The sequence below is a fragment of the Apodemus sylvaticus genome, chromosome 9 (genome assembly GCF_947179515.1).
Source record: "Apodemus sylvaticus chromosome 9, mApoSyl1.1, whole genome shotgun sequence".
In the NCBI taxonomy this organism is placed as follows: domain Eukaryota; kingdom Metazoa; phylum Chordata; class Mammalia; order Rodentia; family Muridae; genus Apodemus; species Apodemus sylvaticus.
This window is the reverse complement of record NC_067480.1, coordinates 77,297,575-77,322,751: the sequence shown is the minus strand read 5'-3', so window position 1 is coordinate 77,322,751 and position 25,177 is coordinate 77,297,575. Positions and strand designations below refer to the sequence as shown.

The 25,177-nt window shown below is 43.1% G+C and overlaps 1 protein-coding gene across 1 annotated transcript in view; it reads right to left on the bottom strand.

Annotated features, from left to right (window-relative positions):
- The window catches only part of Rftn1 (raftlin, lipid raft linker 1), a 208,808-nt gene that overhangs the window by 89,972 nt on the left and 93,659 nt on the right, over positions 1–25,177 (bottom strand). The window contains exon 4 of the mRNA XM_052191941.1: positions 1,282–1,390. Coding sequence (XP_052047901.1) covers positions 1,282–1,390 — 109 coding nt within the window. The remainder of the gene's footprint in view (positions 1–1,281; positions 1,391–25,177) is intronic.

Below are 25,177 nucleotides of genomic sequence, written 5' to 3'. Positions count from 1 at the left end.
TTTTACAATAAAACACAGGACAATGGGAGATGTGGCTCAGTTTGGCAAAATGCTTGCTTACAACGACCAAGATTCAGTCCAACCCCTAGTACAGAAACCAGATATGGTGATACATCCCATAATCCCAGTACTATGGAGAAAAAGGCAAGGAGGCCATTCTCTGCTACACAGTGACTTTGAGGTCAGCTAAGACTACATAAAATTCTATCTCAAAACAAAACAAAAATTACATGCTATTCCAAACCTACTACAGCACACATGAATGTTGTATGATGGTCTGTGCACATAGGTTAGTGTCAGGACTCTCTGAACATTGCCGAGGGCTCATAGCAGCACTTTGGAAGACTACGTAAAAGAAAACATGATACACAGGAGGACAGAGATGAGCCCCAGACTGGAGTGAGGACATTTCTTCTGTTACAAATGTCATGTAGAACTCAAAGAGTGCCTGGGATTGGGTGTGGAGACGCCCTTGAGCATATCCAACATAGAACAAGTTCAAAACCAAGCAGCACTTCTAGGTTAGGTGGCAGGTAGGACAAGAAAGATCTCCCAGGGCAAGGAAGAGGTGGTGTTGGGAATTGGCTCAAATGCTTTGTGTTCATTTGGCTCCCAAAAGCTGCTTCCAGACCTGAGGGTCCCTGCCCACAGTTGGCTTCGATTGGTAATAAAGAACTGCTGTACAGCCATTGTTTGGACAGGGATATGAAGGAGGGACTTTCAGATTGTGAGAGCAAGGGACTGAGAGAGGGGAAAAGGAGGAGAATCGCCAGGACTCAGAGGCAGAGGGATCAGATTTAAGAGCTGCAGGAGAGAAATTATGCAACAATATAGGTGGAAAAGGAAAACAGCCATATTGTGGTTGGGGGATGGGGGTGGGGGAGGGCTGCCCAGAAGGTAGCAGGGCAGCAGAGATAAAATATAAATTTAGAAGGTATTATGCCAGAAAACAGGAGCAGAGTGGTTGCTAGCCAAGGGAGGTGTAGAAGTACCCAACCCCACCTGGAGCCAGGGCAGTTAACTAATTCACTACAACAAGGTGGCATCTGTGAGCCGGACCCATTCAAGGGTTTGAGTGTGTTCAGTAGTGAACCGGTAGGCCTGTAGGCTGGGATCTGACTCCAACACTATCAGCAGACAAAACACAGGGTTGCGGTTCTTGTTGCAGAGTCATCTCCAGCTGTTCTCTTGCAGTGTGGCTAACCAGCTACCCGCTGTCCAGCACATCCACTTAGGCGCCTGCTCTGCGAGCTGTTCCTCTTGTCTCATTGTGGTGCTTACCTTCTTAATGAACTCTGGGATGAGCTTCTGGTCTGTCAGGTGTTCTAAGGAGGAGCAGTAATCCAATTCCAAGATGTAGCCTTCATTGTGAAGCTCTGCCTTCTGAGACCTGGAGAAACAGAGAATGAAATTCTGCACTGTCTTCTTTATAAAGAGAATGACAGGGTAGTTAATGAAGCCTCCAAATCTTTCCTGAATATAACCAACAAGACAGCAGTGCTGGAAAACAAATTGTGGTAAACAAAACACGCATGCATGCATGCATGCATGCAGTACATGTACACTTGTACATATGTATGTATGTATGTATGTATGTATGTATGTATGCATGTATGTATCTCTATGCCACTGAAAGATCTCCAGGAAGTTTGGGCATAACCTCAGAATTTGAAAGCTAATGCAGGAGGATCGAAACTTTGCAGCTAGACTGGAATCTCAGACAGGACACAGACAGAAAGAGGGACAGGAAAGAAGGAAAGAAGGAGAAGAAAAATGAAAGGAGGAGGGAGAGAAGGAGAAGAAGAGGAAGGATATAAGGAGGAGGGAGAGCAGAAGAGAAGGGATCAGCTTAGAGTTGGTCTCTGTGTAAGACATTATCAGAGAACAATAGGTACTGTGGCTTACACCGTAGACAAAACAACAATGTTTGGGTGGCGGGGCTCTCAGGTAACATACTTCCCTTGTTTCCATCTTCTGGGAAAAGGCTTAACAACAGACAGACACAGCCAATCCCAGCAGTGGCCTCTGGATGGAGAGGCCTTTCAGGGACAGATCTTGGGGCAACAATGTGGGGCTGATTAAAAGTGATGTCAGCTATTAACTCTGAAGTCTTCTCTTTCAGTGAAGAAAACAAACTTAGAAAAGAATTTTCAATGAAATTTAGAAAACATTTTCAACAAAGAAAACAAATTTAGAAAATTATTGTGTAAGGCCATTAAAGGGCTCCAGCCCTACCAAGGACAAGCTGGCAACACCCACAAAAGTGAAAGACAAGTCAAAGATCGTCTGGGAGGGGCCGATGAGGAGGCTCAGAAGGAAGACACATTTGCTGCCAAACTCTGCAATTCCTGAGGACCCATATGCAGAAGGAACAAACATACAAGCTGTTTTCTGATGTCCACATATGTGTACAAGAGCATGCATGTGTATGTGTGTGTGCATGTATGTATATATGTAATAGAAATTAAAAGACTATGAGGCAACTGCAAGCAGAAATTCTGGAGGAACAGAGCGTATTGAAGGGTGATCAGAGTTACATTCCTTGGCTTTGGCATGGGTACAGAGGCTTGCCAGCATGCCAGGTACACCCAACCCACTGACGGCTGAGCTGGCTCTTCCCTCATTCAGACCCACCCTGACCCTGCACACAGCGAGGCAGTCAATCAGGAGAAGCATGGGCAAGTAGCCGCCAGAGAGAGACTGCACTCACTCAGAGTCTGTGGACTTCTGTGTGGAACAGTATGCACTGGGGAGCCCCCAGAAGCTGCATGCTGTCAGAAGTTGATGGAGTTTCTTAGGCCCACCAGGCCTGAAGCAACATGATGTACAAAGAAGAATCAACACAGGATGCTGCTTATCCTAGGTGACTGGCCACAAGGTTCCTACCAGATGCTCAGATGCTCTGCGCCAGCTGAGGACTGAGGGAGCTTCCTGGCATGATGAGGCTGCCCTGCCAGAGGCCTTTCAACACACACACACACACACACACACACAATCACCACACACATCATCATCACATACCACACATAGACACATACCATTGCATACTACACACACACACACACACACACACATACAATCACCACACATCATCATCATCATCATCATCACATACCACACATAGACACATACCATTGCATACTACACACACGTACACACATACATCACATACCATATACACACAATCACCACACATATTATCACAAACATACACACACACACAAACACACCACAAACAGTGTAGTAATTGTGAATTAATATTTGGTATGATAGTTTTAAAATGAAGCTCAAAGGCATCCACGTAACATGAAAAGCAATTTCTGCTTCCATTAACCAGCTGGATATGATTTACATAAGATTTAAAAGAGAAAAACTTTAAAGAGGCTTTGGTGACCCCAGGTGTGTGACTGTGGTTCACTAAGCAACCTTCAACAGGTTATTTTTACTTCAGTGCTTCCTCTAGCATATCCTTCCTGGGGCAGCATCATGTTTGAAATGTACAGGAAAGCAAACTGAAAACCAGTCCATCTGGAATAAACCAGGCCTAAAAGAATTATCCGACTCAGAACCCACTCATCTTGCTTCCATACTTGGCCAGAGATTTAACCACGTTCTTACTTCTTCCCTTAGAAAATCTTAGAAAAGTCCAGACCTTGGAGAGAGACTTAGACAAAATGTACTGTTACCTGTGTATGCGATGTCTCAAATGGCAGGGACAAAAACAGGGGACGAGAGCTCTAAGAGATGTTTAGTCCTACTAGTTTGAGGAAGGTTCCTGAGCTCAATCCCCAAACCCTGGTAAAAATCCAGGCTTGGCAGAGTTTATAATCCCAGCACCAGGGAGGCAGGGACAAATACATGCCCGTGAAGTCCTCGTTGGCCATCCTTTGAGTAACATCTAATATTGATCTCATCTTATGCACACACACACACACACACACACACACACACACACATACAGAAGCACTCAAGCATGCGAGTATTCCAGTCCTAGCACACATAGAGGCAGACATCAGATCTATATGGTTATTTATAAATGGCCATGAAGATTATAATCTCAGGTCTCAGTCCATCATTGAAGGGAATACAAGGCAGGGACTTAAGCCGCTGGTCACATCACATCCACGGTCAAGAGCACAGAAGATAAATGCATGCAGGCCCATTCACATACAAGCTCTCAGCTGCTTTCTCCTCTCGGTGTTCAGGAGCGCCTGCCCAAGGCCTGGTGCCAAGCACAAGAGGCTGGCTCTTTCTACATCAGTTAAGGACCAAGAACCTGACCTAGGTAATTGCTCAACTAAGGATCTCTTCTCAGGAGATTTTAGGTTGTGTCAACAGTTAAAAACCAGCAGAAATACCAGACTTTTAGACAGCAAGTATACCCTGCTGTGAGCCGCTTGGTGTGATATAACATCACAGAAGACAACCATTTTGGAAGGACATGGAAGACACAGGGACATTCTGTTTAGAAATGCCCTCTCGGAGGGCAGGGTGAGCAAGCACAGCCTAGGATGGTAACAAACATTCTGTGTCCCTGGAAACCACCCTGGGATAAAGAAGTGGTTCCTAGTAGGCACCTCCAGGAGCCAGGGTCTGGCCTCCAAGGGAATCACAGTGTAAGGGTATTCAGTACAGCTAGCTTCTAAGGAAGAAGCAGTGACCATCGTCTCCTGCCATCATCCTGTGGGTAAGGAAAAGGCCATACATACTCTCAAAAGGCCATGTGGTCTTAGAAAAGGACACAGGAAGCACCTACCTCCCCCTAGCCTGGAGCTCAGATATCTGGACTTCTAGAATGGACAGAGAGACGTGGATTTAAACACAAGGAAAACAGAGGGTCACAATGTGATCCTTGTAGGGACATGGAACTGACATAGCCTCCCAGGTTGTCCTGCTTGAAAATTAACACATCATACATCAAAGCCCGGAGAAGTTTAGGGACACACTATGACATGTGATTATTATCTTCCGGGCCCAAATTTCCTAAGTGGTCTTGTCGTTCAGAAGGTGAAGCTTCCAGAGTTAGCTAGAAAGGTGTAACATCTACACTAAGCCTTGAGACAGTTTCCTCAAACTTCCTGGGCTTCATCTGTTCTCAGGGTAGGTAGAGCAGTGGTGAGTATCTGTCTATTAGAAATCCCACAGAGGCAGGGTCATACAGACCTCCCAGGACACAGGGAAAACAGAGCCTTTAGGCAGGACAACAGAGAAGTTCTTAAAGGGCACAGATGTAACATGGCTTGATCATTTTAAAAGGACTTTCCCCTTCCAGCTTGAGGGGCAGCTGGGAGACTACCTCAGTGGTCCAGTCAGTACACGCTAGCTTTCCTAGCCGTCTGGCAATAGTGAGAAGTAATGGACTCTGACTGCTTTCACGGAGCCATCTTTATAATACTCAAGAGACAGGTTGTAGGGTGTGAAAGGAAGAAAGCAGATGCGATCAGTCCTCCGGATTGTTGCCCTTGCAGTTAGTGGGATAAATCGCAGTGGGGAATGTTTTGGTTGACACATGTTTGGCAGGGAAAGGAGACAGACAATTCAGTTCCATCAGTGGTAAATGTGACATATCCAGGTGACATCCACGTAGAAATGTCTGCCAGACAGTTGAAAATACATTCAAGTCTGAAGCTAGGACTGTGACTCAGTTTGCAGACTGCTTGCCTAGCATTTGTAAAGCCCTGGGTTTAATCCTAAGTGCTGAGTGAACCAGGCATGATGGTGCACACCTGCAATCCCAGTACTCAGGAGCTGGAGTTAGAAAAACCCAACATTCAAGGCCATACTCACCTATAGCACAAGTTTAAGGCCAGCCTGAGCTACACATGAGAGAGTCTGTGTTAGGAAGGAAGGAAGGGAGGAAGGCAGGGAGGGAGGTAGAAAGGGAAGGAGGGAGGTTGAAAGGGAAGGAGGGAGGGAGGGAAGAAGGGAGGGAGGGACAGAAAGAAGAAGGGAGGAAGGGAGGGAGGAAAAAGAGAGAGAGAGAGGGAGGGATACGTACACTCTCCAAGTCAGGTGGCTGGAGATTTAAAGGTCTTTAGCATCCACATGGTATTTAAAGCCTGAGACCAGCTGAGATCTCCCAGCATCCTCAAGACTCTCCATTCTAAGAACCCAGGGCAGCAAGGAAGCGATTACAGTAAATCTACAAAAAGGAACTGTCTGAGGGGGCCATTTCCTGGAAATCAGTTAAGTCAGCTTGATGCTGAGGGCCGGAGAAGCTACTCTGTCAATTGTTTGCATGGACAAACTCAGCATCCTCTCTCTAATCTACATATTCTTCCAAAACCTCATTTCAAGGGCACAGGGCTGAAGGTCTTTGTGTGCCTTTAATATCTGAGTATTCTCTTAAGTTGACAGACAGTCAAGATACTATATCGGATTGGTTCAAGGTACCTGGGGTCCTTTAGAGACAAATACACTTCTGGATCATTTTGTAGAAGCAACCTTGTGGAAGCTGAAGGGAGTGCTCCGGTCTGTCCCTGATGGGCCTCTCCCAGGCTTGCGGCACTGGAGAGTAGAGGGTGTCTAACTTCAGCCACTACACAGGCGTCCTTGCAGCTTGGAAATTGCCCTCTTCAAGCCATTAAAAATACACATTTCTAAGTACATCCTGTTACCACATGTTGCAGTAAATATTTGAGGTGATTGCAGGTGAAATAAGGAAGCCCTGAAAGTTCTTACAAAGTAAGAATAACTGTAAGCTGAGCTCATTCGGGTCTTTGGGGGACAAATCTAATCTAAAGCTACTTACAAAAAAAATCTTTAAAAATGATCAACTATTCTTTTAAGTAATAAACACATGACAGAAAGCCATGATACTCATGACTTTTAAGTAATAAACATGGAACAGATCTCACGTAGGAATCTTATTCTTGGATGACATGACCTAAGTCATTTCGAAGATGAGTCTAAGTTATTCCACTTTTCCTAAGCCAGCCAGCAAAGCTTAAAAAGAAGAGAGAGAGGTTGTGTAGCTCATCAGCAGAGAGCTATCTTTGCTCTATTTAGAAATAATCATGAGAAGCAGAGACAAGAACCAACTTAGACTGGAGCACTTCTCCAGCCAGATAAAAGTTATTTAGTAAATGTCAGCTGTCAAAAACAAATTCTTTATCCCTGGGAAACAGGAAAAGAGGTTAACACCCACCCACTCTAGCCAATCTTTTCTTCCCTTTCTTCCTCCAAAATACCAGGTTAAATTAGAAAGGTCAGAAGAGCTATTTTTGGTTGTGTTTTTTTAAATAGTTGAGAAAGAAATGAGCCAGCTCTAGATCTGTGCTGGTTATCTTTCGTCAACTTGACACAAGCTAGAATCTGAAAGGAGAGAAATCTCAATTGAAAAAAAAATGCCCCTATCTGCTTGGCCTGCAGGCAGCTTTGCCAGGCCATTTTCTTGATTAATGATCACTGTGGGAAGGCCCAGCCCACAGTGGGCAGTGCCACCCCTGGTCATGAGGGCCTGGGTTATATAAGAAGCAGGCTGAGTGACTAATGAAGAGCAAGCCACTTGGGGTTGGTGGCACCAGGTCGGATACTGCCCTTAAGAGAAGCACAGCACAAGGGCCGGAGAGATAGCTTAGGAGATAAGAACATTGACTGCTCCGGCAGAAAACTTGGGTTGGATTCCCAGCACCCAACTCCAGCTCCAGGGATTATCCGATGCCTCTGGTCTCTACACACATCTGCACTCCAAGTACAGATGGGCACAGGCAGGCTCACACTCATGCATGCGTGCATGTACACACATTTATAAAGAATAAAAATATTAAAAATAACACAATCTGTATTGGAACAGAAGTGTGAGGCTTATTTCCACTGTCTAGGACCAGGAAGTGCTTCTTGAATGAAGGAGTGGATGAACAGTGTCTTTAGGGTTGTTTGGAGATTAGTCATGGGGCCATAGAGGATGGAAATTGGTGAAGTTCTGGCTAGAAAACAAGCAGATAGAACAAGATGGAAATACAGGTCGGTCTGGCAAAACAAAATGAGCATGGGCGTGTTTGTTACGCAGCTATGCCAGGAGTACTAGCAGATGCCGGGAGTAACTCATGGTCAGAATGGGCCCGGGGAAGGCTGTCATTGGCACCTAAAGCAGTGCATGGTGAACAAATGGAACGTCCCCTCCTCCAGACGCGATGTTCAAGGTGGCATCAGAGTAAGCTGGTGGCACCGGTGCGACGCTGGAAGAATGGAAAGGTTTTTCAAGGAGAGAGTGGTTAGCTAGGGAGAAATCTTAGGCACTTCCTCACCCTGTCTTCGGTGGCTTGTGGGAGGATAATAAATCAAGATGTTCCTAAGATAATTCTGGAATATTCAGAAAAAAAGAGGATTTTTCTATAATTTGTCTAATCTATCTTTAAAGAAAGGAAAAAAAACCCCTACAACTATGGAATGAGAGTAATGGAGTTTAAAGTTCCCCTAACACTACACTGAAGGTTAAAAAATGCTGGAGAGGAAAAAGAATGGTTAAAAAGGAAGAAAGAGAGAAATCTCCATGGATCTTTAAGGAATGCAGCTATAGGAGCATGGGGGAGCCCAGGAGGACGCAGAAAAGAGGACGTGCCTGCGGGCTACTGTCCTTTCTGATGTCCCCTGCCCCTGCCACCAACAGATACTCATTTCTACCAAAAAAGGTTTGGTATCTATAGGAACATTCTGGAAACGATGACTCTGTCACCACACACTCAAGGATAACGTCAATACACTTTACCATTACTTTAGAGAAAACCTTGCCACATCCTGTCTCAGAGCTTACAGTTTGGGCTGTCTCTCTGCTACACAAACCACCTAACAACTGGTTTAGGGCCTTCGTTGTTTACCTTGAAAGGCCATAAAAACCAAACAACAACAACAAAGTAGATGAAGATGCTTTATCTCAGCCTTCTGGGATACAGGAAGAAGGGGAGCAGTCATGGGAAGAGACCTGCTCTCTTGGTCCTGCAGCCTCTCACAAAAGACACACAGAAAATGAAAAGAACTGATGTTCCTAATAATGCATAGTTAATAGCATTTTATCAGGAGCACAACACTGAGTAAAATCCAATCTTCCTGACATTTGCTGGTCCAGAAAAAGTCCCACATCTGCATACATGAACAGCAAGGATAGCTACCCTTGCTATCCTATCTAAGGAGTGGTCCCTAGACGTTTTCACAGGCCACAGTCAGCTGAGTGACAGGAAGTCTGGGCTTGCACAGAATTACAATTTCCAGATTCAAGACTGCTGCTATTTCTGCTTTTCTAGTTTCTCCTACCTACCCCTGCACCTGCCTGCAGTGATCCCTGTACCTGCCTGCGGTGGGGCAGGGGACTGAAATGCTCTATATCTGCAGCTCCAATGAGGTCACTACAGAAGTGTGTCCAGCACAACTCAGACGGGAGCTTGCATTCTAAAGTCCCATCATTCCCAGGGCTGGAGAGACGGCTCTGGTGTTAAGAACACCAGCTGCTCTTGCAGTCCTTGGATTCCAAGCACCCATGTGGTAGCTCACAGTCTTCCATAACCCCAGTTCCAGGGGACCCCACACCTTCTTCTGGCTTCCACAGGGTCCACACATACACACAGTGTACACACATACACATAGTGTACAAACATACATGTAACAAGACACTCATAAAGTTGTTTTCAAAAATTAAGCACAACCAACTTTGATTCAAATGTGTGTGTATGCTTACCTCTGTCCTTACACTCGACTGTACCCACAATTCATCTGGAATCTACTAAAATGCAGATGCTGATTCTACATCAGAGGGGGACCTGAGAACCTGAAATCTCGAAGAAACTCCCCAGAGATGCTGACCTTGGAGATGCTGTCCCTGGACTGGACATGCTGACACCTCTGGCCCATGAGCCACACCTCGGAGCAGCAAGCCTCTTCCTCAGGAACCACGAGACTGACCCTGAGGCTTCCTTTGTGTTTATTGTTTCTATATGATTTTAACTGCACCTCCTTTAAGGAAATGCTTGTATGACTACACTAATGTCTCACATATGCCATAAAGCATACAAACAAACCGTTAGAACACCAAGAGGACAAGAGACAAGCGTAATAAGCATTATCCTTGGTGGTCACAGGAGGTCTGCATTATTAAAGCTGACACCTCAAAACACAAATAAATGTCCACTTGAAAAGAAGCTCATCCTTTATAATGGAAGGCCATGTATGTTTCAAAGTGTCTTTTTGGTAATTCTAAATTTCAAGTTAGATCTCAATAGATCTGGTACTTTAACTCACTCTGCCCACCCCCAACCCCTTATGAACATTAAGAGCCGAGGTAGCCATTTCTCTGTGTGTCTGGGGGTGGGTGACTAGATCAGTGCTCTTCTTCTCAATCTGCAATCATATCACAGGACTTCTAAAGCCATGTGTATATTTTGTGAGTTATCTGACATTTTTATACATATGTATCATTGTACTTTATTCATGTGTATCCCACATTCCTTCCCTCCCCCAGCTATTTCTCCCTTCCTGCTGCCTCCTTTTCCCCTATAATGTCATATGCACATATGCATTTGCACACATATACATATGTACATACATACACATATACATACATACACACATATACATATATATGTATATATATTCTATATTCTGTATACTCTATACATAAGAGAAAACATGAAGTGGTTTAGAGTGTGTACTGCTCTTGCAGAGTTTTCAAGTTCAGTTCCCAGCATGCACATCAGGTTGTTCACACCTGCCTGTAACTCCAGATCCAGGGGTACTAACGCTGCTATCCAATATAGGTACCCACCCCTACTGCATGTATACACAATTAAACTTGCTGTTAATTATAAATTTAAATAAATCTTGATAAAAGAAATCTTTCTAAAAAGGAGAACATGAGATATTTTGTCTTCTCTCCATCGCCTTACCATAATAGACTATTTTAGTTAAAATAATTCACAGATCAACTTTTTGGAGATCTTAGCTGAAAGTGTTCCTCTGAAGGCAGACATTTCCAGAGAGCCTTCCTGTTCCATACTGGATGAGCAGGTTGCTTCTGATGCCAGGACACCTTCAACCTAATCAGTACCCAAACAGCAGACACTACTGACTCCATTTTTCTCCTAAATTCTTTGAAAATAACTATTAAAAATAGTCTCTGTTTCCCCCTCTGTGCTGGCTGTGTCTTTTTCATACATGTCACTAGTGCTGACCTAGCACAGACGGTCTCATAATGACTTCAAAGCTCTAAGTGAGCTGCTTCTAACAATAATATTGAACCCCATGTTCTTGAAAATATAAGGCGAAAATTATCCTCAAATTACTCTGTTAATGTAATTACAGTTTCGGCAGGTTTTACTGTGACCTGCAGAAAATCACTCAGGGCTTCATACAAAACAAAAGAGGAAAAAAAAGAAGAAAGAACAAAAGTGACCATTATCCTGAAGAATTGTTCTCTTACTACTATACATGCTACAAATTTATTGTAATCATTTAATATGATATAAGAATTGGGGATATACGACAGGTAGAGAATGTGTCTAGCAAGTGTGAGGCCCTGAGTCTGATGCCCAGCAAGGGAGAAAGACAATGCAGAACCAAATAAAGAATCTTAGGGCCAGAGAGATGGCTCAGGGGTTATTAGCACTTGTTGTTCCTTCAGAGGACTTAAGTTTAGTTTCCAGCACCCATGTTGGAGTACTCTCGATCACCTGTCAACTTCAGCTCCATAGATATCTGATGCCCTCTTCTGGCCTCCCAGGTACATACAGTCACATGCATATATCCACACACGCACACAATCAAACATAAATCTCTTAATGTTGTTGGTTAACTTGGTTTCCCATAAAGAATAAAGGTAAAGGCCCCCTTGCACAGGAACTCTAACTCAGGCATTCTAATCTGGAAGCAGTCTTGTTCACCAGCAAATGTTCTGCCATGTCTGGAGGCGTCTGTCACTGCTACAAGTATGAGATGGAAATGAGTTACCACCAAAGTGCAGATGCCAAGAATGCCCAGTGAGGAGGCACAGACAAGCTGCTCAATGATCCGATCAAAATGTCAAACATCAAGGTTGAATAACTCTACCCTAACACGTAACCCCAATTCCTAATGCTAGCCCTAATCAACAAAAGAGAAACTGTCTTAAACGTAGAGTCACTGAGAATCTTTGCTCCCACACTCATGACAACCTGCACAAGTGGCCCTTCTGGGGTTCTTGTTCTTCATTGCAGCTTCAAGAATAAAGACAATGCTGTAGAGTGAGGCAATGTGCCAGGCTCTGTAGCAGTAAACTGCTCTTGTGATTACTGACAAAGAGAGTTAAGTCATACAAACCCATCTTCAGTAGGCACATAGGTTTTTCATTTCTAGTATGATCTGGGTTAGTGGGAACAGCAATTCTGGGGACTTGAGCAACATGGGTTTAAGAATGAACATGCCCTGCCTCCCACCAGTCAGTTACTAGAGACTCTCCACCATCTTGGCTCTCGGATGCCAGAGAGAACCGACAGCCCAAGGTACGCAGACTTAGCCCGAGGCCAACATCTCGGGGGTCTAAGCCCAACAGGCATTGGCCTGCACTCAGGCCCTGAGCTGTTCGGGGGGGGGGGGGGCATCGGTGTGCCAACCCGGCCAGGAGGTTATTTACCCGGAAGTCTGTCCCAGCACCTGCATGCCGCCATTTTGGCTTTGGGACGCCAATGAGTTCTAGCAGGCAAAGCCAGCTAACAGTCATAGCTGGAAGCTAACATAGCAGGGGGGGTCTAAGCCCAACAGGTGTTGGACTGCACCCAGGCCCTGGGCTGTCCGGTGGGCCAGCTGTGTGCCAACCTGGCCAGGAGGTTGTTAGCCGGGCAGACTCTCCCGGCACTTTCAGGGAACACGCGCATGCTGCCATCTTGGCTACCTGACAGAACCAGTTAACAGTCATAGCCTGAGGCGAACATTGCTCGGGCCTAAGCCAGCTAGGCTTTTACCTATATTAAGGGACTAAGCAGCTAGGCTAGCCTTGTGTGCACCAACCTGGTTGGGGGAGCGGCTGTCCGGCAGAGTGCTCAGCACTCTGCTGTTGCCCCGCAGAAAAGGTCCCCGCAGCATAAGCCATCAGAACTTCCTGAAGGATCAAATGGGTACCACCTGGTTCACAGACACAATCTGGGGCAAGGCACACTAGGGCTCCAAGGGCACCCAAGAAGAGGGCAGCACATCAGCAATCTGCGACAGGGAAACCCAGCCATCCAGTGTTGCGAAAATAGCCCTACAGCCTCACAGGAGGCTCAAACACCAGCCAGAGACAAGACCAACTAACGTCAGAGAACAAGATGGCAAAGGGCAAACGCAGGAATACTACTAACAGAAATCTACTCAATATGGCAGCGTCTGAACCAAACTCTCCAACATCAGCAAGTCCTGGATACGCCAACACTCCAGAAAAACAAGATTTGGATTTAAAATCACTGGTCATGATGCTTCTAGAAGAACACAAAAAGGACATAAATGAATCTCTTAAAGAAATACAGAGGAACATGAATAAGCTAGAAACCTGTATAATGGAAACACAAAAAAACACTTAAATTCAGGAGAATAAGGTTCAAGAGATAGAAGCCAATAAAGAAGAAACACACACACACACACACACACACACACACACACAAAACCTTAAAAGAAATGCAGGAGAAAGTGAGTCAAATGGCAGAAGTCATGAAAGAGGAAACACAAAAATCTCTTAAAGAATTAAAGGAAAACACAAACAAACAAATGAAAGAATTGAGCAAAACCATCCTGGATCTAAAAACAGAAGTAGAAATAACTAAGAAATCACAAAGGGAGACAATTTTGGAGATAGAAAACCTTGGAAAGAAATCAGGGGCCATACATGCAAATATCAAAAACAGAATATAAGAAATGGAAGAAAGAATCTCAGATGCCAAAGATACCATAGAAACCATTGACTCAACAGTCAAAGAAAATGCAAAATGCAAAAAGCTTGTATCCCAGAACATTCAGGAAATCCAGGACACAATGAGAAGACCAAACCTAAGGATTATAGGTATAGCTGAGAGTGAAGATTTACAACTGAAAGGGCCAGCAAATATCTTTAACAAAATTATGGAAGAAAACTTTGCTAATCTAAAGAGAGAGATGTCCATGAATATACAAGAAACCAACAGAAATCCAAACAGACTGGACCTGAGCAGAAATACCTCCCGTCACATAATAAACAAAACCCCAAATGTACTAAACAAAGAAAGAATATTAAAGGCAGTAAGAGAAAAAGGCCAAGTAACATATAAAGGAAGACCTATCAGAATCACACCAGACTTCTCACCAGAGACCATGAAAGCTAGAAGATCCTAGGCAGATCTCATGCAGACTCTAAGAGAACACAAATGTCAGCCAAGACTACTATACCCAGCAAAACTTTCCATCACCATGGATGGAGAAAGCAATATATTCCATGAAAAACCAAATTTATACAATATCTTTCCACAAACCCAGCTCTACAAAGAATAATAGGAGGAAAACTCCAATACAAAGAGGGAAACGACACCGTGGAAAAAGCAAGATAGTAACCTTCTTTCATCACACCCAATAGAAGATAACCACTCAAATATAAAAATAACATCAAAAATGACAGGAAGTAATAATCACTATTCCTTAATATCTCTTAACATCAATGGACTCAATTCTCCAAAAAAAGGCATAGACTAACAGACTGGATAAGGAAACAGGACCCTACATTTTGCTGCATACAGGAAACACACCTCAGTGTCAAAGACAAAAACTACCTTAGAGTAAAAGGCTGGAAGACAATTTTACAAGCAAATGGTCTCAGGAAACAAGCCGGAGTAGCCATTCTAATATCAGATAAAATTGACTATCAACCTAAAGTCATCAAAAGAGACACAGAAGGACACTTCTTGCTGGTCAAAGGAAAAATCCACCAAGAAGAACTTTCAATTCTGAACATCTATGCACCGAATGCAAGGGCACCCTCATTCGGAAAAGAAACTTTACTAAAGCTCAAAGCACACATTGCACCTCATGCAATAATTGTGGGTGACTTCGACATTCCACTTTGCTCAATGGACCGATCAGGAAAATAGAAACTAAACAGGGACATAGTAAAACTAATCGAAGCTTTGGACCAATTGAATTTGACTGATATTTATAGAACATTTCACCCTAAAGCAAAAGAATATACCTTTTTCTCAGCACCTCATGGTACCTTCTCCAAAATCGACCATATAAGTCGTCACAAGACAGACCTCAACAAATATAAGAAGATCGAACTAAGTCAATGCCTCCTATCAGATCACTATGGAGTAAGAGTAGTCTTCAATAGCAACAAAAACAACAGAAAGCCCACATACACATGGAGGCTGAACAATACTCTACTCAAAGACACCTTGGCCAAAGAAGAAATAAAGAAAGAAATCAGAGACTTTTTAGAATTTAACGAAAATGAAGGCACAACATACCCAAATCTTTGGGACACAATGAAAGCAGTGCTAAGAGGAAAACTAATAGCCCTGAATGCCTCCAAAAAGAAACGGGAGAGAGCATACACTAGGAGCTTAATGGCACACGTGAAAGCTCTGGAACAAAAAGAAGCTACTTCACCCAGGAGGAGTAGAAGACAGGAAATCATCAAACTCAGGGCTGAAATCAATCAAGTGGAAACAAACAAAACCATACAAAGAATCAACGAATCCAGGAGCTGGTTCTTTGAGAAAATCAACAAGATAGATAAACCCTTAGCCAGACTGACCAAAGGGCACAGAGACAGTATCCAAATTAACAAAATTAGAAATGAAAAGGGGGATATAACAACAGAAACTGAGGAAATTCAACAAATCATCAGATCCTACTACAAAAGCCTATACTCAACACAACTGGAGAATCTGGAGGAAATGGACAATTTCCTAGACAGATACCAAATACCAAAATTAAATCAGGACTAAATAGATCATCTAAATAGTCCCATAATTCCTAAAGAAATAGAAGGGGTCATAGAAAGACTTCCAACCAAAAAAAGCACAGGACCAGTTGGTTTCAATACAGAATTCTATCAGACCTTCAAAGAAGACCTAACACCAATCCTCTTCAAACTATTCCACAAAATAGAAACAGAAGGAACACTATCCAACTCCTTCTACAAATCCACAATTACACTGATACCAAAACCACACAAAGATCCAACAAAGAAAGAGAACTTCAGACCAATTTCCCTTATGAACATCGATGCAAAAATACTCAATAAAATTCTTGCCAACCGAATCTAAGAGCACATAAAAACCAGGGGGATAGTCCCTGAACAGAACACCAATAGCGTATGCTCTAAGATCAAGAATTGACAAATGGGACCTCAAAAAATTACAAAGTTTCTGTAAGGCAAAGGACACCATCAAAAGGACAAATTGGCAACCAACAAATTGGGAAAAGATCTTCACTAATCCTACATCAGATAGAGGGCTAATATCCAATATATACAAAGAACTCAAGAAGTTAGACCCCAGAAAGCCAAATAACCCTACTAAAATGGGGTACAGAGCTAAACAAAGAATTTTCACCTGCAGAACTTCAGATGGGTGAGAAGCATCTTAAAAATGCTCAACTTCATTAGTCATTAGGGAAATGCAAATCAAAACAACCCTGAGATTTCACCTTACACCAGTCAGAATGGCTAAGATTAAAAACTGAGGAGACAGCAGATGTTGGAGAGGATGTGGAGAAAGAGGAACACTCCTCCACTGCTGGTGGGGTTGCAAATTGGTACAACCACTCTGGAAATCAGTCTGGCGGTTCCTCAGAAAACTGAGCACCTCACTTCGAAAGTTCCTGCTATACCACTCCTGGGCATATACCCAGAGGATTCCCCACCATGTAATAAGGATACATGCTTCACTATGTTCATAGCAGCCCTATTTATAATAGCCAGAAGCTGGAAAGAACCCAGGTATCCCTCAACAGAAGAGTGGATGCAAAAAATGTGGTATATCTACACAATGGAGTACTATTCAGCCATTAGAAACAATGAATTCATGAAATTCTTAGACAAATGGATGGAGCTGGAGAACATCATACTAAGTGAGGTAACCCAGTCTCAAAAGATCAATCATGGTATGCACTCACTAATAAGTGGATAGTAGCCTAGAGAATTGAAATACCCAAATCATAATCCACACATCAAATGAGGTACTAGAAGAACAGAGGAGTGGCCCCTGGTTCTGGAAAGACTGAGTGTAGCAGTATAGGGCAAAACCAGAACAGGAACATGGGAAGGGGTGGATGGGAGAACAGGGGGAGGGAAGGGGGCTTATGTGACTTTCTGGGAGTGGGGGGCCTGAAAAGGGGGAAATCATTTGAAATGTAAATAAAAAATATATCGAATAAAAAAAAAGAAAAAAAGAATAATTAACATATAATATCAAAAAAAGAATGAACATGCCAAAGGATGTACATATATCATAAACTTCCCTCTGCAAAGATGATCTATACCCCTCCTACTATCCAAAAATAATGGCAACTAGTTTACATAACACAGAAGGCACCTCACCAGCACATGTGCATTTAGACAGAGTGGAGAGACAGTAATGCATTTGGCCACAGCACTATCCCCTGCAGACTGTGGCCGGACCCTGGCAGCCAATAACAAACACTCTGTCCAGCAGTTCTGTGTGTAGACCAGCCTCGGGATGAGAATGGCCTCTGCTCTCATTGTCCTTCCAAACAACAGAGACAAACCATCCTACAGACCTGAGAGCATTCCCAAAATTACCTAAGGCCACTTCAACAAGCCCAGGGCCTGTGAGGTCAAAGGTGGTGTCTTTCTACACTGAGAGTCTTAGGTATTCTCCTGTGTGACCTTTACCCACGCCACCTCAGTACGGAAAAGTTCATCAATAAATCCTGCTTCCTTTTACTGGGATATCAAGTGGAAAGCTGGTAATAAAGGAAATAATAGTCGTTTTGCTATAAATGGTGTACGTATGAAATCTCAGCTGAACACATGGCAGTGTCTTCAACAAATACTACAGTAATAACAACCATCATGAAGACACACTGAGAATTAATTATGATACTTAGCGCACACAGGAATGTAGCAAAGGACTCTCAGAAACAGGTGTTGTATGAATATGAGTTTCTAATTTGGATTTTAAAGTCTTTGTAGCTGTGCTAAGTTCCAGCTCATGGTAGATGAATAGGAAGGAAATGAAATTGTAAACCTTCCTAGATCATATTTATAGCATTTATATCTATGCAAAAAAAGTTCTGTCTTTCAATCATTAAAAGTATTATATAAAACACTTGTATAGACTAGAAGGCTATTCATCATATTGAGATCTACAGGACATGGAAATCACTGACAATGCCCTAATATGCATCTGAAAGTTATTTCTCACATGCTTCTTATTGTATTCTTATTGAAATTTAAAATTTAATTAGTACTGAACTAGTGTTTAATTAGTACTACCATCCATAAAGTCCATCACATTGTCAAAGAGGAGGGAAGATTTATATATATAAAATAAAAAGTATGTCAGGAAGATTTAAAGTAAGACCATCTGAATTCTTAATTTAGTATAAATAAGGCATACAAGTTCAAAACACTTTGATGAAAAGTATTTGCAACTGAAATACTGTTCTATATGCATATAACTGTCAAAATTGTGTCTTGGTGTCCCCCCTGGTCCCCTTCAATGCCACAGAATAAATCTCCCTCCTAGAGAATCCGTTGTTTGAGGAGTGAGTGCCTGTGTAGGAGGAAGGGGCATTATTTTATTTAAAAACAGACACAGATACTTCAGAGCACCGTGGCGGCATTCATATATATTTTAACATCAACAGGAAACTCAAAGAAAGGCACTGCTCCTGCATCTGTGTGGAGGCTGCCTGCCCACTGTTCTCTGCCACTCTGGAATACTTGTGGGGAAATACTGGAAAGCACTCAAATGCTAATTTTACAAAAATAAAAATAAATTCGGAAAGATCCAAGCAACCAGAGGCAGCTCGGTGACCAGGGGAGATGCATCTCCACGCAAACCAATGTACGTCTCTTCTCCTTTCTCCACTTTGGACAAAGGCTGACACTTTGGAGGAAGAGGATGAGAAAGTGGAGCAAGACGTTTAGGGGTGTGGATTGGAAAAAACTCTTTCCCCTGGAGGACATGGCTTGATGCTAGCATATTAAGGAAAGTGCAAACACAATAATTAACGAGGAATCCTGCGATTTCAACACACCGGAAAGGGTGTTGCTCCTGAGGGAACCCGGGAAATAGGAAGAATAAATTAGAGTAGGCTGGGTGATACTGAAGAGCCCCTGGGGTGGTGAAGGGGCAGCAGAGAGTTAATCAGGTTTGACACACACCTTGGGAAGCCGAGGAACCAGTGGAGCACCCTTCCTATTTGTGGATTTCTGAATCCACAATAATGAACTCCGCACTGAACAGACACCTACTTATTTATTCTCTGCTCAGATTGCAGAATCAAGCTTCTAGCCGCCCGGGTTTCTCTGCTGTCTGGAAATAAGCCCACTGCTGTGGCTTCCCGTCAGAGTAACACATGTCAATCACCATCAATCCCACCATCGACTCTCTCTTCCCCATGTGTGATTCTAACAATCAGCGAGCTCCTCGCTGATCGCCGGCCTCGAGTACGAACATTTTCTAGGGCACACTTTGGTGGCTGCATTCGCCCGCCCTCTGCGCATTTCCCTTGATTATGAAGCCTCTTTCCAGAAGCCCTATAATTCTCCCAAGAGTTGAAGTAATTGGTAAAAATTAGAGATGAAGGAACATGGAATCCACTTAAAGGGGACACTCGCAGCTATAATTTTTAAAAGAATTTTCCTTTTAGTTCCAACATAATTCTGCACTTTTCCAATTTTGCCCTTTTCAAATGCCAAAGAAAATGTTCCTGTTATCTTGTGGGCCATGAGAAAGGCAACGTAATGCATTCCTGCTCCACTTAAGGTCTACAAAGAGTTCCCTTCCTGTGAAGGGCATCCTTTAGATGCTTCTTTTAAAAACTGGAAAAGAATACACAAACATTTCTGCTGCAAATAACTGTTATTCTTGCCTATGAAAGGTAAGGGTATGTGTGTGTGTGTGTGTGTGTGTGTGTGTGTGTGTGTATACATCCTGTTATCAGTCCATGCTATGTAGCTGTAGTATCAAGATATCATCCCACTATTGGCAAATAACAAGCCAAATACTGAGCAATTCGTAATTGATTTATTATTTTTTAGAGAAGAATTGTAGCTAAATTCCAAGGCATGACTTTAATATTTGGATCTTTTAAAAATGATTATTATTTTTCTATTTCATGTATTGAGTGTGTTTCTCGTATGTATGTAAGTGTCCTGTGCACATGTCTGGTTCCAGGAGAAGGTGCTGGATCTCCCTGGAATTGAATTTGGGATGGTTTTGAGTGGACATGGGAGAGGCTGGGAACCAAACTTCGCTCTTCTACAGGAGCAGTAAGGACTTATAACTGCGGAGCCATCACTCCAGCCCCTGTTGTTCTTTAGAAAACAACAACAAAAAAGATTTATTTTTAAATTTGTATTTAAGAGTATATGTACTATATGGTACATGTGGACAGGTTCCACTGCACATCAGAAGAGGTGCCAGATCCTCTGCAACTGGGGTTACAAGGGGTTGAAGGTCGCTCGACATAGGTGCTGGACTCTAATATGGGTCCTCTGGAACAACAGTAAGACATCCACTTAACCACTGAGCCATCTCTCTGGCTCTGAAAGCATAGTTTTATCAGACTCTATTTAAAGAAAAGTATTGAGCAATGCTCCTGGTACTCAAAGGAGTGATGAGATTCCAGAAATGGAGGAAGACTCAGCAAGGAAGAAGGGAGAAGCCAACAGGTAAAATATAACCACCAAATTCTGAGAAATCCAACGTCTACTGTGTCTGAAAGGGAGAACAAGATATACCCCCACAAGGGATATCTCAGCTAGGGTTTCTATTGCAGTGAAGAGACAACATGGCCACAACAACTCTGATGAAGAAAAACCTAATTAGGGCTGGCTTACAGTTTCATAGGGTTAGTCCATTACTGTCATGGCGGCATGCAGACAGACTGGTGCCTGAGAAGGAACTGAGAGTTCTATATCTTGATCTGCAGGCAGTAAGAGACTGTGCTACTCTGGGTGTAGCTTGAGCATCTGAGATCTCAAAGCCCACCCCCTCAGTGACACAGTTCCTTCAACAAGGCCACACCTAATAGTGTCACTCCCTATGTCACAAGCATTCAAACCCATGAATCTACGGGGACCATTCCTATTCAAATCACCAGAAGGTACATGTTTAACATACTACAGTATCGTAGTGCAGAAATCTTCATGGACACAACACAGTAACCAGAAGGATGTGTTAAAGGCAACATTTGAAAAAGAAAAGTTTTCACATAAAAATCCAAACTTCTGGATTTTCATAGAGGTAATAAGTGTACAAGAGACAGAAATGACGGTACAGAGCAAGGCACCAGGTCTCTCCTCATTCAGAGGAGCTAGTCCCTGTAGGCGTCTTCATTGGCAAGCCTTGTCTTAGACAGAAGGGACTCCAGAGTTTTAGACTCTGCCACAAGAGGAGAAGTGGTTGAGCATTTACCAAGATTTTCTCCTGGAACGTGAGCAACAAAGAGCAAAGAGAAAAGCCTTCCTCAGCATCACCTGACCCTGGGTAGTGGGGTTGGCTCATCAGAAATCTGTGGTGCTCCTAAGTACTTGGAGGACAGCTTGCAGATGGGGTCTGAGAGGAAAACCGCCTCAGATTCCATCATAAGGTTGATTCAGAATGAAACTGTTTACTCTGGATCTCAGTGGCCAACTGCACTTTTCCAAAGGACTGTTGGGGTAATCTGGCGGAGTGGGGACACAGCAGCCTTGGCTGAGCCAGCGATGGAACAGGATCCAGTCAGCCCTGTTCCAGCTCCAGTCTCCAGCCTCTTCTGCCTCTTCCTCTTCTCTGTGGTCTACACACTACTTTCTCAGGCTTCAGGCTGTCCTGAGACAGGCTCCTTGCCTGAAAGGTCCTATCACCTACGGCTCCCTCTGTTCAAATCTACCCATCTCTCCAGATACAGAGCTAATGAAGAGCTCTGGGCCTCCATTTCAAAGTGGCTCCCTCACTGACAAAATCCTGCTAAAGATGCAAACCAAGACCTACCTGCCATTTTGACACCACCACAACTGTGCATACAGTTGAGAGCCAATGGAAGCTAAGTTTCTTAAGACCTAGTAGGAACCTCTTTAGAGTCATCGTTATACAGTAAAATTACACAACACACATTTATCTTTAAAATTCAATTTCTAAGGATGTTTGTTACATAAAATAATGCTAATTATCTTGGCCAACACACAGATGGGCAACAGAATAGTCTCCAAGGGAAGAAGGGAGCTCCCACAGATGCCTTTCTCCTGACAAGCATTGCACCATCCCAGAGAGTATTGCACCATAAAACCAAACCAGCTTAGGTTTCCCAAAGGCTCCACTACAGGGAAACTGTAGTCCAATCTAGTAGTTTTCCTTCTAGTCCTGAAGGAAAGCACTCTGGGCATGTAGAAGCACTTGGCAGTACTGCGTTTCATGGAAACTTGAAAAAACATTACCAATTTTGACTAGATGCTGTGTTGTCTCCATCAGTGTTAGCTCTCCTGTGAGTTTCATAACCCTAGGCCAAAAGGCAGCTCCCTGCCAAATGCCCAGTCCCTGTTCCACGTTAGGTAGGACTCTCAGAAACCTGAACCCAAGTAGCCTCAACCTATCAATACAATGAACTAGCTCAAAACAACAACAACAACAACAGCAGCAGCAGCAACAACAACAACAACAACAACCTCTGCTTATAAGCTAAATAGTGCAGTGGCTGGGAACCAGAGCATCGTAGTACACGTCTCCATCCACAACTGTAAAAACACAAAACATGACACTTCAACAACCAATGTTGCTTTGCCTTGAATTTTTAAAGTCTTTGGCAACTCACTCTAGTAAAACTGTACAGAAAAAAAGGTAACTTCACTACACTAAGATTTCAGACAAAATGTAACTATACCTTGTGTTTTTTTTTTTAAAAAGGAAACACTAAGTGGTCTTAAGGAAGAATTAAGGGAAGGAGATACAATCTTCTCACTTATTCAAGATCACATGTTCAGCTATTCATGCTGGAGTCACTTTTCCCAAGTAACAGCGCTGACTGGATTCAATACACTCAGCTCAAGCACAATAGGCACAGTTTGAGCTGCCATCTTGAAATGAAATGGCAGTTAACACGAGTTTCAAAAGAAAAGATCTGAAAATGTTTTTGCGGATTGGAGTGACATCTGCCAAATGTTGGAGTTCAGGGCACTGTCACTGAGCTGAGCATTGTCTTTAGGGGGACTTAGTGATGGTTTTAGTTTGTAGAGATGTTCTCCATACGGCACTAAAGAGCATTCTCACATGAGACTCAGACTCTTCCCATCCCATGCTCAGTACTCCCATGTGCCCAGAAGTGACATCCAGGGCCCAGCACCAGGGATCAGCAGGCAAGGGCAGCCAAGTCGGTAACTCGAGTTTGTGTCCTGGGACCCACGTGGTATAAGGAGAGAACCCATCCTTCAAGCCATCTTCTTCCGCCACGTGTGCTATGCACAGACATGCACACAAAATAATAAATACAAAACCAGTTTAAATCTATGGAACTAAGGCCCAGGTTAAAATACAGTTTCTCTTTTAGGAGGAGGGTGACAAGAGAAACATGTCATGAGAATTTTATCAACCAGACTGTTGCTCCCTGGAAAGCAAGTGCCACATCTAACTAAGCCCTCTAATTCCCCACTAGGGAACAATGTCTTAAGAAGACCCTGGCACCCCCTGTTTTATCATGCTTTGCAGGTAATCTGTTTTTACAAATCCAGAGGTTTGTGGCAACCCTGCTGCCCCCCCTACTGACATCATTTTCCTAACAGTTTAGATAATCATCAGCATCTTTTAGCAATAAACTACTTTTTAAACTGAGGTGTGTGCATTTTTTGAAAAAAAAAACCATAATTCTAGTCTAACCATGATGCTATTTATTAAGAATATTGCACAGTGTATAGACAGCTGGTATATGCACTTGGAAGCAAAAAAAATGTGACTTGCTTTATTTGTGAGGTCTGTTTGTCACAATGGCCTAGACATAAACAAACAACATCTATGGTAATCTCACAACCTTAGTAGGTATCTATAGATGGATGGATGGATGGATGGATGGATGGATAGATGGATGGATGGATAGATGGATGAATGGATGGATGGATGGATGGATGGATGGATGGATAGGTGGATGGATGGATGGATGGATGGATGGATGGATGGATGGATGGATAGATGGATGGATGGATGGATGGATGGATGGATGGATGGATGGATAGGTGGATGGATGGGTGGATGGATGGATGGATGGATGGGTGGATGGATGGATGGATGGATGGGTAGATGGATGGATGGATAGGTGGATGGATGTATATAAGCTTGAATCAAGTTGTTTTTTCTCTTTATATCACTGCATACCCCAAAGTCCACTTGGTTGCCAAAAACTTTGTGTTTACCTATCAAGTTTTAAGCAGTTGTTCTTCTGTGGTGGTTCTAGCCAGTACACTTTATTTGTACAACCAGTAAAGCAGATAGATTGTTTTGCTAAATCTCTGTCAGTGTGGCTACTTGGGAAATGTTAACTAGGTACTCATTCCCCTTTCCAGAGCTAAATAATTCCACTTAACAGTATTTATGGCTGTCAGATGTTGGCAGTCTTTGCTAAAAGTGTTGCTTTATCTGTTCGTATTAAAAATTAATCATGTAAGCTTTCTTCTGTTTTTATTTCTTCAACTATCTGCTGATACAGCTTTGGGGGCTTTTTGTTTGCTTGCTTGCAGTTGTGTGATGGTGGTGAGTTCCTGATGCAGAAACACATAGTTATTACATTATCCAGGAGATGATATTAGTTTTGAGAATATTTCTTATAACGACTGTGCTTTACCTGTCTGCTTACTCCTGCCCAAAAGCATTCAGGATGAAACTGGGAGATCCACTGGCCATGTTTCCTTTGGTACAGTATGAGACTTTTGCAGCTTTCTTTAAAAAAAATCAGTTCTAAGGACTCAGCACAAAGTTAATGGAGGCAGCTGTGTCTCTGTACTGGGAGATGGAATGTATCAGAGCCTGTGATACAGTGTACTGTGCATCCT